Consider the following 12858-nt stretch of genomic DNA (forward strand, 5'->3'; position numbering starts at 1 on the left):
CAAGGCAAAGAGATATATCTGTTGGGTGAAACTTCGTATTCAATTTAGTTAATACCTAATAAACGGTCAATGAAGACAAAAGTAATAGCCAATATGTGAGCAAACCCTCAAGGGGGAATATCCCAAAAGCTCAGCGTTATCCGGGCGGTAGAAAGCCTAAACGCCGTCGTTTCATAAAGAAAAGACAATCACAGCCCTTTAGTCTTCGATTGGATCAAAGCGGCAAAAAGCCCACAATCTAATTTCAACGACACCACCACCAAACAACGAATGCTTTCTCATCTCTCTCTCTCTCTCTCTCTAGTCAGAGAGAGAAAGTTTTCTTTTTGATTCCGCCCATGTCCCCAAACTCTCTTTTACCTCCGATCTTCATGGGGGCTTCTCCAATTCGGTGATCGAAATTCTCAGTTCGTTTTGTACGATCGGATTTTGTACAAAAGCTTTTGCCTTTTTGTTTTGGGTTTTAGTTTTTCTGGGGTTTTCAAATTGTTTTTTTCATATTTAATTTTTTGTTTTAATTATGGAACCGCGTGTTGGAAACAAGTTTCGGTTGGGTCGAAAGATCGGTAGCGGGTCCTTTGGAGAGATCTATCTAGGTTTGTATTTTTCACTAGTTTAGTATTTTTTTACCGTTAATTACTTTTTTTTCCCCTTGTTAATTAATTTTTTTTTGGGGGCAGGTACTAATATTCAGACTAATGAGGAAGTTGCAATTAAGCTTGTGAGTGTATTGAATTTGTGTATTTTGTAAGAAATTATATGGTAGTAATTGTTTGCTTGAATATCAGCTAAAAATTGACCTTTTTTTTTGTTATGTTAGTTTGCTAGTAGTTATTAATTTTGTTGTTGTTTGGGTTTTGAGGGTAAATATTGTTTTTTTTTTTTTGTTGAATGATGGACGAAGAATGCGATAGTGAGTGAGTGAGAGTGAGTTGATGAATGATTATGTATTAGGAAAATTTAAGCTTGCTTTAAGAGATTGAGAATGAAATTTAAGCTTGCTTTAATTTGTTACCGCAATCCTTTGAGGGCGGAAAAAGGGGTTTTTTTAGTTCTGCCAATGACCTTTGCTTATTTTGGAGTTTTCTTAAGTTAAAATTGATGCAAGATTAATCCAGGTTTTGTGTAAAGTTAAGCCAGCGTGGTAGTCACACTTGTCAACAATAATCTGTTATGTATCTTATGAGATTTAGTTGAGGGATTCACCTACCATGTCCTAACAGTGACTTCAATGATTTTGGGTTCAAATGTTGAAGGCAGTTTGTGCTTGCAGAACTTCATTGTTGATAAATAAAATTTTCACTATCTTTTCTTCTTTGTTTTGTTATCCGATTTAACTGTATTAGTTTTCTTTCTGTTCTAGTATTTTTCCTTCTTGATGATATTGCTTGTTCCCAAATTCATTAAGTCTGATAGTATTTTCTTTCATAGGAGAATGTTAAAACAAAGCACCCTCAGCTGCAGTATGAAGCGAAGTTGTATAAAATATTACAAGGCGGAAGTAGTTACCTTTCCTTTTGTCCTTGTTACATTTACTTTCATTTTCTTTTTAAAGTTGCATCGTGTACTGATTAGCTTGATTTCACTGCTTGTTACCTACTGTTGCCATCAATGGCAGCTGGAATTCCAAATCTGAGATGGTTTGGTGTTGAAGGTGACTATAATGTCCTCGTAATAGATTTGTTGGGGCCTAGCCTTGAAGATTTATTTAACTTCTGCAGTAGGAAACTGTCACTGAAGACTGTCCTTATGCTCGCAGATCAGATGGTACTATTTGTTCGGTTTATGCGTGTTTTTGCTATATTTTTTTCTTTGCATTTGGTTATATTCTGACAACTATCTTGTTCTTTCAGATCAATAGAGTCGAATTTGTTCATTCTAAGTCATTTCTACATCGGGATATCAAGCCAGATAACTTCCTAATGGGTTTAGGGAGGCGTGCAAATCAGGTCTTGAGTGATACGAAACTCCGTTTTATTGCGATCTTTGTTTTTGTCTTCTATTTTGATTTGTTTCTATGGATGTTTTCATGGAAACAGGTCTATATCATTGACTTTGGCTTGGCTAAGAGGTATAGAGACACTGCAACACATCAGCATATACCTTATAGGTTAGTCTTTTTTACCCACTATTTCAGCAGATGAATTCTTGCAGTTTTAATGGTTGAAGGGGCACCCTTTATTGTGTTAAAGCTGCATTAAAAGTTCAGATTCCTTTCAAGAAACTGTTACTTACTGAACGGAGACATGATTTGTATGCTGCAGAGAGAATAAGAATTTGACTGGAACCGCAAGATATGCGAGCATGAATACTCACCTTGGCATTGGTATGTCTATTTCTTGGTTATTTTCTTTTTTACCTTATGTTTGCATCTGGCAACTGATTGTCAAATCTTTTTCTTCACAGAACAAAGCCGCAGGGACGATTTGGAATCGCTTGGATATGTTCTTATGTATTTTTTAAGAGGAAGGTCAATACTCCTGCTGACCTTTGTGTTCTCAGATTAATTTTGTAGTTGCTTGGTATTTTTTTGGTTTTGAACCTATGTCTCTGTAGTCTTCCATGGCAAGGATTGAAAGCAGGAACTAAGAAGCAGAAGTATGAGAAGATCAGTGAAAAGAAAGTGTCAACTTCAATTGAGGTAATCCCATGTCTTAGAATGAAATACTATGTTCATTCTAATGTTCTGTTTTCAGCTTTCAAAACTCATTGGTATATCACTGCTTGTCAGGCCTTATGTCGAGGTTATCCTACAGAATTTGCATCCTATTTTCATTACTGCCGGTCACTGCGATTTGATGATAAACCAGATTATGCTTATTTGAAAAGACTCTTCCGTGACCTTTTTATACGTGAAGGTTTGAACTTTGCCATTTGTTAGGTTGTTTTAAGATTGTATACTAGCCTGAGAATTATGAGAGTTGGTTCTACAAGGAATTTCAAATTTGTCTTTAATGAATCAACTGTATCACATTTTCAATTTGTATGTTTACCTTCTCGCTTCAGGTTTCCAGTTTGATTATGTGTTTGATTGGACAATTTTGAAGTATCAGCAGTCACAAGTTTCTACTCCTGCCCGTGCAATTGTAAGTTGAAATATCATAGTTATCTATATTTGCTTGCACTTCCAGCCCTGTAGAAAATCAATGATTGTTTATATATTTTAATTTTCTTATATAGGGTCCTGGAGCTGGACCAAATAGTGGCATGCCTCCTGCTGCTGCTAATGTTGATAGGCAATCGGGTTAGTTATGCTTCTTTCTTCTTCCTGCTTTTGTTTTATTCCAGGATCTTCCCTTCTAAACTGTATTGTAAATGTGTTACGACTTTGTGTATAATGTTGCGTGAATTTCTACTGCAGGTGCTGAAGAAGGTAGACATACTGGTTGGTCATCAGCAGATCCCTCTCGCAGGAGGAATTCTGGACCACTTGGAAATTCTGCAAACTTGTCCAAACAAAAGAGTCCAATGGCAAATGATCCAGCATTTTCTAAAGATGCCATGGTTAGTACTTTTGATGATAGGACTTCCTTGTTATGTTCTTACTTGGTCTGTTTCCATGCGAGAATTGGGATTCTAGCTTTAACCTAAATGCATGTCATGCCTCCTGAACCTGTTATAGTGTTTTCCCAACTTTGTCTGGATAATTGGTGAATGTGAATGTGTCTTTCTGAATTCAAACTCATGCAAATCAACCCGGGTGCTGCTGCTCATATTAGACTTTTTTTTCCCGTCCTTTATTTTCATCTCGTTGTTCTCCTCTCTGAATTGGACTATTCTCATTCTTGGACTTGTGCAGATGTCTAGTTATAACCTATTGCGATCAAGTGGATCATCAAGGCGAGTTGCTGTACCTAACAGTCGTGAAGCAGCTGTGGTTGGGAGTGACACTGATCCCTCCCGTCCTCGCACCACAGATGCAAGCCCAGGAGCATTTCAAAAGATTTCTAGTGGGCAAAGAAGTTCACCTGTTGTATCATCAGAAAACCGGCATACAACTTCTGGCAGGAGCACATCAAACATCAAGAACTTTGAGTCCACTCTTAGAGGCATCGAGAGCCTGCATTTCAATAACAATGAAAGGGTACACCATTAGCAGATTCCAAATCTCTTCCACTGTAAATTCTGTAACGCTACACTTTATCACTCCTATGGAGTGGAGCATCGTGTTGTTTGTGGAATGTGTTTTAGGGAGTCATAGTGCAAAGTGCAAGATGGAAATTAGCACTGTAAGTACTCAATAAAGAAGAGGTAATCAAAGAAAACCACCTAGGTCAAATGCTTTTGTCTAAATACCTAGGTTTAATTAAGGCTGCTACCAAGTTTACAGTTTGAGTTAAATGACACTGTCACTACTACTAGTGTCAAAAGTTCCGCGTCCTGTATGTCAATTGCAACTGTGTTTGTAGCTGAAGACCATATAGTGACTTGTAAAATTTTGACTAGGCAATTGTCATGATCAATCATCATAACAAGAAAGGCCAGACCTTCTATTTGTAAGCATCTCTCTTTTGTTGTGCTATAACTACTTATTTTTGCAGACAAAATCTCTGAGTCTCTAGAAACTTGAATTGATGTTCTCTGCATAGTTTCTATTTCTTGAAAGAAAGCTTAACCCGGGCTTCCTGTCAATCTTGCATGGGGTTTGGTTACTATAGAAGCTGTGTTATGCTTGTTGTGGATGTTAGTACAGATACGAGAATCTCATTTCTCACACCGGGGGATGAAAAACTTGTACGTTTTATTTAAAGTTTGGTGCACAGAAGATCCTAAAGTTTTGAACCTAGGCTCATAACTTGTACGTTATTTGTCAAAACTCAAATCTTGGTACCGTATCAAAACCTCGACCGTCTAGTTGAGCTTTTGAAATCGATTTACCTTCCCGGTAACACTGCCAAAGGCCTGGTAGCAAACTGATTTCAGAAAGTGATTCTGTATTGACAAAGTTTTCCGCAGCGTTTGCTTGTTACAAGAACTAATGCTTCGAATTTTGAATTCTCTCCCAGGCAGTGCAAGAGATTTATGATTTGGATCCCAGTTCTTATCAGAATGAAGGAGGTTTTTGTTTTTATTTTTGCACTATTTTACTTGGGATTATATCCATGCAAGAAGACTGAAGCATCAGGTATAGGCAGCTTTCTTGTGTTGTCGTGGACAACATACATTTGGCTTTCTTGGTGAACATTGGATGGAACTTGGAAGAAATCTGAATCCATCAATGTATATGTGCCATGTTCTGTCATATGTACAGTACATATGACACAGACTGATTCTACAAAATTTCTTTGACCAACCAAAAAGTCTTCGTTTGACAGTTTTAGTCCAATTAAAAATTTGTTAAATTATTCTTCAAGCGTCATAACTCATAAACTGATTCTACAAAAATTTTTGCTGCAATCCCAATCAATAATTTTCACAGCCAACTTATTCAATTCCCCAATACCCTATATAAAATTATAAATAGTTGCAAAGTCAAAATAGTCCTGCTGTGAGATTTTGAGTGAAAATTTCTTTAAGCTCATATCACACCAAAAATACAAAAGACGTGTTCTTGCATGAGCAGAACTTGGATCAAGCACAAATCTATCAACACTTTCTTCTGTAGGATATCAGAACATGCAGTGGCAGAAGAAGTTACGCCATAACTATCATAGATCTTGAACACTCTGGCTTTATATAATTGAGGCACAGAATATGCTAAATCCAAGTCTAAGCTGCATACATTTGACTCTTCAGATCCCAAAGAACATAAAGACGAAAAATAAAAAAATAAAGTTATAATATTGTAACATAACTCAGACACATGTAACTTTTATGTGAAACTGAGATCAGAAAAAGTGGAAGAAAAAACGAAAGAGATACCCATTTCACCATTTGATCATTGCCATCCATGGACAATTTGAGTGTATGTGTTCTTGACCCACTTTAAGCTTTTCCTCAGAGACCCTTTCATTTTGCCTTCAACGGTGTAGACTTTGTAACTGGCAACTCTCTTTTTCCTCTGCAGCTCAGGATCATTGAAGCTCCAGCTCTTTGATACTGACCCAAAAGTGCTTTTGCTTTTCTTCGACTTACTCTTCTTTCCTAGCTGTTGATCGTTTGGCTGTGTTGGGGTGGCATAATTTGCACTGAAACATCGCAAATCCTGCATGCTTGTCGGCGCTGTTGCCTTGCCATCATAAAAGCTATCAATTTTGCATGATTTGGATCTATAATTCTCCATTTGAATCCAAGAAAAGAAAAGAAAAGAAAGAGATTCAAGAATGAGTGAGAAAATAGAGGAGAAAAATGGAGATTTGAAATCACTTAGTAAAGGTGGCGGTGGTGGTGGTGGTGGTGTGTTGTGAACTTTTGCTTGCAATATTTAAGATTTGTTGGGAGCATCACAAGATGGGTGTCTTGAGCCTTTTTAACTATTCATACAAGATGGGTACTTTTTCTTTGGTGGAATTTAAGGAGTTTTGACATTTTCAACTTTGATTCACACAATCCAGTTTCCACGAGGCTGATGCAGCTACTAGTTTTGCCTCATCTTAAATGAGCTTTGCCAGGTGGACCGGGTAGTTCTGTGGCAGGCTAACTTGGTATGCATGCGTTAAAATTGATTGATCAAAAGGCCTTAACATCAAGCATGACCTAATTTGTTGTCCAATATTATATGGTACAAAAGAGTGTTTTTTAAGATTTAAAATTACGTCTTTGCTGTGTTATTGGCAATCAAAGACTTCTAAACCTTACTTAAAAGCATCAATCAGTCCATTTAAAAGTGAGTTTGCGAGAAACTCGTGAGAGTCATTCTCTTGAAAGGCTCATCAGCTGGTCATCTTCTGTGGTAATAGAATTTTGACCAGCGGGAATCAACATTCAATGGTGATTGGTTAAACCATGGTCCCAGCCCATGAGATGAGACGAGACGAGACGACTCCAAATTATTAGATTTGACAACTATGGACCCCAACAGAGTTGAAAATATGGCATTATTCTGATAAGTATCATCAGTGCGCTGTGCGCAAGATTGGACTACTTCTTTCAAAACATGGAAACATGACGTGATCACTTTGAAGACGGCCAATAAATTCTACAATAAAACTTCAATAATTTCAAATGTAAACATCCGTCGTCTTGAAGGGTCCTTTTCATTTTGGCCAGTCTTGTACTCTCTTGCTGCTCGTGCTGTGGCTGCTCCAAAAAGGGGCCTGAAGACTCATCATGCCATGTTTCAAAATTCCAAGCACGAGTAAACAAAAAATTATTTCAGGCGTCAAGATAATATAACATTAGAACCTCTTGTAAACGTGCGTATTAAATCAGATTCTGTATTTCTCAAAAAGAAAATTCAGGATTCAATCTTGCTCAACAAAAATTGGGAAAAAAACATTTTGCCAAACAAAAACAATGCAAAGAATATTAAAACACCACCCAAATCATTTCCCCAGACACACCAAGTATAAATCTAATAACCGGCTTCTGCTAAACAATTATAATAGAAATAAAATTGATAACAAAAGGACATAAAATACAAAGACCTAACAGCAACAAAAATTTCAATAATTATAAACCCACCACAGTGCAGCTTGCAAATGTGCATGACCCATATGATTAAATGGTCGGATATGTTTGAGAACAACATTAATTTAAGACACTAGACGGAAAGGAAGAAGAAACCAAAAAAAAAAAAAAAGGGGAGAAAAGAACCACCACATTAAACAGTACTTGCAAAATCAGGAAACCCCTTCTTGCCTCGACAAACTTACAAAAACAGAACCTCCTCAAAGAAGGTCAGCAACGTTTGAAGGCAGCTCCTCAATGACCACGTTATAGAACTTTTGAATATCAAAAAGCATTCTCTCATCATCCCTTGTCACAAAATTAATGGCAACACCCTTTCTTCCAAATCGACCACTTCGTCCAATACGGTGAAGGTAGTTTTCTGGTTGAGTCGGCAGATCATAATTTATGACAAGTGAAACTTGCTGCACATCAATACCACGAGCCAACAGATCAGTGGTGATGAGAACACGAGAAGAACCAGAGCGAAATTCACGCATAATGATATCTCGGGTGTTCTGATCCATGTCCCCATGAGTGGCAGAGACTGTATGGTCACGGCTTCGCATCTTGTCCGTAAGCCAGTCGACCTTTCGCCGAGTGTTCACAAAGATGACACTCTGGGTTATGGCCAGAGTCTCATAAAGATCACAGAGTGTTTCAAGCTTCCATTCTTCCTTCTCAACATTGACATAAAATTGCTTGATACCCTCAAGGGTGAGTTCATCACGTTTAACCAAGATTCTCACAGGCTTGTTCATAAACTTCCTTGTAATCTCCAAGGCCTCAGGAGGCATTGTAGCAGAGAAAACCCCCACCTGAACTTTAGCTGGAAGCAGCTGGAAAATATCATAGATCTGACAACCAGAAAACAGTAATTAGTAAATCGCATAAAAGAACTCCATGGGAACTATCAAGACACGGTAACCAAGCAAAGAAGTGCAATCAATATATATACAATAACAAACCTGATCCTTAAAACCACGGGAAAGCATTTCATCAGCCTCATCCAGTACAAACATCTTAATGTAATCAGGGCGTAAAGACTGTCGGCGCAGCATGTCAAACACACGACCAGGAGTGCCAACAACAACATGAACACCAGCTTGAAGAATGCGCTGATCCTCGCGAACACTTGTCCCACCGACACAAGCATGAACCTTAACACCAAGATAATCACCAAGTGCCCTCATTACTTTCTCAATCTGTTGAGCTAGTTCCCTAGTGGGTGCCAATACCAGGGCCTGACATTGGACAAGACCATAATCAAGTTGCTGCAAAATTCCAGAGCAGAAAGTTGCTGTTTTCCCAGTTCCAGACTGAGCCTGCTGAATGACGTCAAGTCCCTTGCAGAAGGGAACAATTCCCCTTTGCTGAATAGCAGAGGGCTTCTCAAACCCTGCAAATAAAATAAGGACACATTAACCATTCCATCTTCCCAATAGGTAAAACAGAAGAATAGGAACACAAGGTAATTTGCAATGACATTAAAAAGTACACTTGCAAGACGAAAAACACTTAAACAAGACCATTATACACATAAGATGGTGCAACGTAACAAAGGGTGTAAAACAAAGGTGAACAAAGGAAAAAAGAATAGGGCAAAGATGTTTTAGTAGTAAAGCCCTTCTTTAAATACCATAGGCATAGATTCCCCTCAAAAGGTTTTCCTGCAGTCCCATTGCATCAAAACTGTCATAAACTTCATCATAAGAAGTGAAGAAATCTTGCCCATCAGTAGAGAGCCTGCATCAATAAAATAATTGAGACAGATGTAAATCCTGAGATCAAGGTGTTTTATTTTATACTAAGAGCCACTTCTTGCTGAAGATTAACAGAAATGACAATAAAAAATAATCTTACAGTTCATTCATCTTGGTGTCATACTGACGAGCATCAAATTGAGATCCTTCGGGTGCCAAACCAGCCATATCTGAACATAGAAAACCTTAAGCAAATTAGATGAAAAGTGAAAATAAGACAAACGTACAAACCAGTGCACGTGAAGAAATAAAAGATATCTGACAAAAGTCTGAATAAAATACTCAAATCACAAGTCATGAATTGTGATATTGCGCAAGTCAACTCATTCCAAGGCAGGAAGGATATCTATATCACTCAGTCAACCAGATAAAATCACTTCTTACTGGAAGACAATGTAACAGAAGAGCCAAACTTGCAAACCAAACAAAGAGGACTACAAGCATTATCTTCTGTATTAGTGTTTGGAGAAGATCTGCTAACAGGCAGCCAGCCATCTGATATGATCACCAGACAGTGCTTTCCCCACTCCCCCAAAGTTCAGCAAGAATTAAAGAACTTAAGACCAGCAAATAGCTCTCAAAATAAAACTACATTCATTACTTAAATCATTGTTTCTCTGAATTACCAAAATCAAAGGAAACAGGAGAGTGCAACTAATAGATATAAATGAGTGAATGCCAAATAACAATGATCCAGCACATTCCAACTTGTAGGGAAAGATTTTTCTGATAGAATCCACTATATTTTAGTGTCTCAATAAGTTAATTACAAACAGAGCCATTAAGAGTAGCCATATAACAGAATGATCATTGCAGTATCATCAAGACAAAATTATGGTAAAAAACGCATAAAAGAGAAGAAAACAAGCACTTGGTGCATCACAATTTTTGAACAGGTAACTTGCATTCGGCCAAATATATAAAAATCACTCTTCTGACAAAACTAGTCACAAACAGTTTTAGACCTCATAAAATTCTAAATCTACTTAGCATCTAAAAAATCTTACTTCACTCCTAGATTAGTTTCTGATAGAACAGTAATAAAGAAAAGTCATAAGAAGAAAACATGAGTCTCATGCTCCATCTGATACAAAGAATCAGCAAATCAAATCAATCTCCAGATCATCAAGGCGTATAGACACAATCAAAACAAACCCAGATCCGAAAACATACAAAACCCTACGCCAACGTCAAATCAACCCCCCAAAGACAAAAATCCACCAAACCCATAAATATTTCCCTCAAAAAAACAACTTTCACACAGACCGACATACATAAACATCTGAAAAAAAAAGGTAAAGCATCAATCTTTGACAAATTATCAAACAATATAAAACAGCAAATAAATCGAAGAAAAAAAGAGTGACCTGCAAAGCTTTGATGATGGTGATTAAAATCGAGAGAAAGAGTTGGTTTTCTTTTTTCTTCAAAGAGAAGGAGAAGATTGATTTAAGAGAAAATAGTTGCTAGGGTTACCAAACTCCTCGGATCTGCGCCGTGGAGTTAAAAGGGAAGGGACTAAAGTTTGGTCTTTGCAGCACTTATATATTATACGGGGCCTCCAACACTTGTGTGTGCGTGTGTTGAGTTCTGTTCATGTTACCACTCGAAACCCTTTTTTTCTGTTCCCCTTTTGTTATAATTTCCGTTTGTGTCCCTGTGGTTTCTATTTTCTTTCATTTAGACCCTCTTTGGTACAAACTCTTTTTCATATGGAGAGTGAAAGAAAATGTATTAAGCATAACACATTAAAGCATATTGCTCATCGACAGAATCATCAAAGTATTGGGGTCGTTTTATCTTTCTTTCTTTTTTTTTTTTTAAATACACTAAAAAAATGTTGTGGTCAAAATAAATTTTGGAACCACTCATTAGTATAGTGGAATAATCGTGTGTACTTGTGTGTGAGGATAAGAATTTTTTGTTTTTAAATATATATAAATACATGCAGTTTATTATGCATCTTTACGTTAAAATAAAATTATTTAGGTATAGTTGCAATAGAAAATTTTATTATGATATCAATATATCTTTTCATGATATTTTGAAAAATGAAGGATTCAATTCCTACTTGTAGTTGCACTTTCTTTGTGGACGATGAGGAAAAGTCACTTACCTTATGTGAAATATGACTTCAGTTTTTTTTCCCCCCCATATTATTAATCCAACCTAATTTGACTCATGCATTGTCATTTCTTCCAAAAAAAGGAATAAGGAGGAAACATAGGATTAGAAATAGAGATAATGATGATGATGATGATGATCTACCTTAATTTTCTTGTTCCTATTTGTTATATTATGTTAATAATGATACATCATTTAAAGTTCAATTTCTAATACAAAATCATCGTATCTAGTTCAATTTCCATTGGGGTGTTTGGACTTTAATTCTCTAGTTTGATTTAAAATGTATAAGAAATAGTAAATTTAACAACATTTATTTTGATATGTTTTTAGTTTCATTCCCTTTGTTACAGAACTTACAACAGCTTTCAAGACATTTTTTTTTCTTATTTTGTAAATAGTGCTTTAACGAAAAGATCAAGTAATGTATAGCACGAAAAATATAAAAGATGAAATTTTATAAGATAATGAAAACATTTTCTAAGCACATTAAAAAAAAATAAAATTTCCATATATTGACAAGTCCATCTCTCCTAGTTAAATGATTAAATAAACTTATAAATGGCATACTAAACAAAACACATATTTTATTTTGGAAGTGGAAATCTTTGTACATATTTTAATGTATCAAATATTTGTATATTATTCATTGTAGATTTTCTTTGGTATTTTATTAATTTGTGTTTAGACTTTTACTTATTTAACTAATTTACAATGTACAAAGAAGTTGATGATGTATTAATTTGTTTATGCTAGTGATTATGGAATGTCTAACTATTTGTTGTCATGCTATATACTATGTAATATTAAGGGTGGACACTATTTAGTTTGGTTTGGTTCAGTCTCATGAATTTATGAACCAAACTGAAACCAAATGGTTCATGAATTTATGAACCAAATGCATTTGGTTCAGTTCAATTTGGTTCTATAATTTAGTTTTATCCTATATATTCATTATTCAGTAAAAAAAATATAATATAATAATACATTATTAATACAATAATAATCTTGAGTCTATAAATTAGCAAACAATAAACAACATAAATAAAATCTAACAATAGTAAATTAACATAATAAATTCCAAAAACAATCTAGAAATCCATAAATAATAACCAATATAATAAAATCTAACAATAATAAATTAAAACAATAAAGTTAAACAATAAAATAAAGTGTATACTATGATATATATAATATCATGTATTAATTAACAAACAAAAATAAAAAAAAGATAAATTATGAACTATTTTTTTAATTTTAATTTTAATTTTTTCTCGAACCATTTGGTTCGGTAATTTAGTTCGGTTTTGAACCGAACAAAAAAAAAAACCAAATGGTGCAGAATTTTTAAACCATTTGGTTTTTTGCTCCGAACAAAACCGAACTAAATTGTCATAATACGGTTCGGTTCAGTTCGGTTCGG

General features: G+C 35.6%; 2 protein-coding genes and 1 non-coding gene across 3 annotated transcripts; 1 reads left to right on the forward strand and 2 right to left on the reverse strand.

Annotated features, from left to right (window-relative positions):
* The first annotated feature begins 199 nt into the window (after window positions 1-199).
* On the forward strand, window positions 200-4503 carry LOC102622007 (casein kinase 1-like protein 2). Its single transcript, XM_006465935.4, has 14 exons — window positions 200-596; window positions 681-721; window positions 1432-1501; window positions 1619-1767; window positions 1854-1949; window positions 2040-2110; window positions 2265-2326; window positions 2407-2470; window positions 2557-2641; window positions 2732-2858; window positions 3007-3086; window positions 3181-3244; window positions 3362-3504; window positions 3800-4503. The coding sequence occupies exons 1-14, from the start codon at window positions 521-523 to the stop codon at window positions 4094-4096; spliced, it is 1425 nt and encodes a 474-aa protein (XP_006465998.2). The 5' UTR covers window positions 200-520; the 3' UTR covers window positions 4097-4503.
* Window positions 4504-7527: 3024 nt separating this feature from the next.
* On the reverse strand, window positions 7528-10879 carry LOC102621232 (eukaryotic initiation factor 4A-8). The gene is made up of 5 exons (XM_052444395.1): window positions 10679-10879; window positions 9412-9481; window positions 9188-9294; window positions 8517-8947; window positions 7528-8405 (listed from the first exon to the last, which is right to left on the reverse strand). Exons 2-5 carry the CDS (start codon window positions 9477-9479, stop codon window positions 7770-7772), a joined length of 1242 nt encoding a protein of 413 aa, XP_052300355.1. The 5' UTR covers window positions 9480-9481; window positions 10679-10879; the 3' UTR covers window positions 7528-7769.
* On the reverse strand, window positions 9703-9796 carry LOC112496426 (small nucleolar RNA snoR98). The gene has a single exon (XR_003062989.2). It is a non-coding gene; the product is annotated as a small nucleolar RNA snoR98 (small nucleolar RNA).
* Window positions 10880-12858: the final 1979 nt, after the last annotated feature.

Source organism: Citrus sinensis, chromosome 7 (assembly GCF_022201045.2).
Source record: "Citrus sinensis cultivar Valencia sweet orange chromosome 7, DVS_A1.0, whole genome shotgun sequence".
NCBI lineage: Eukaryota > Viridiplantae > Streptophyta > Magnoliopsida > Sapindales > Rutaceae > Citrus > Citrus sinensis.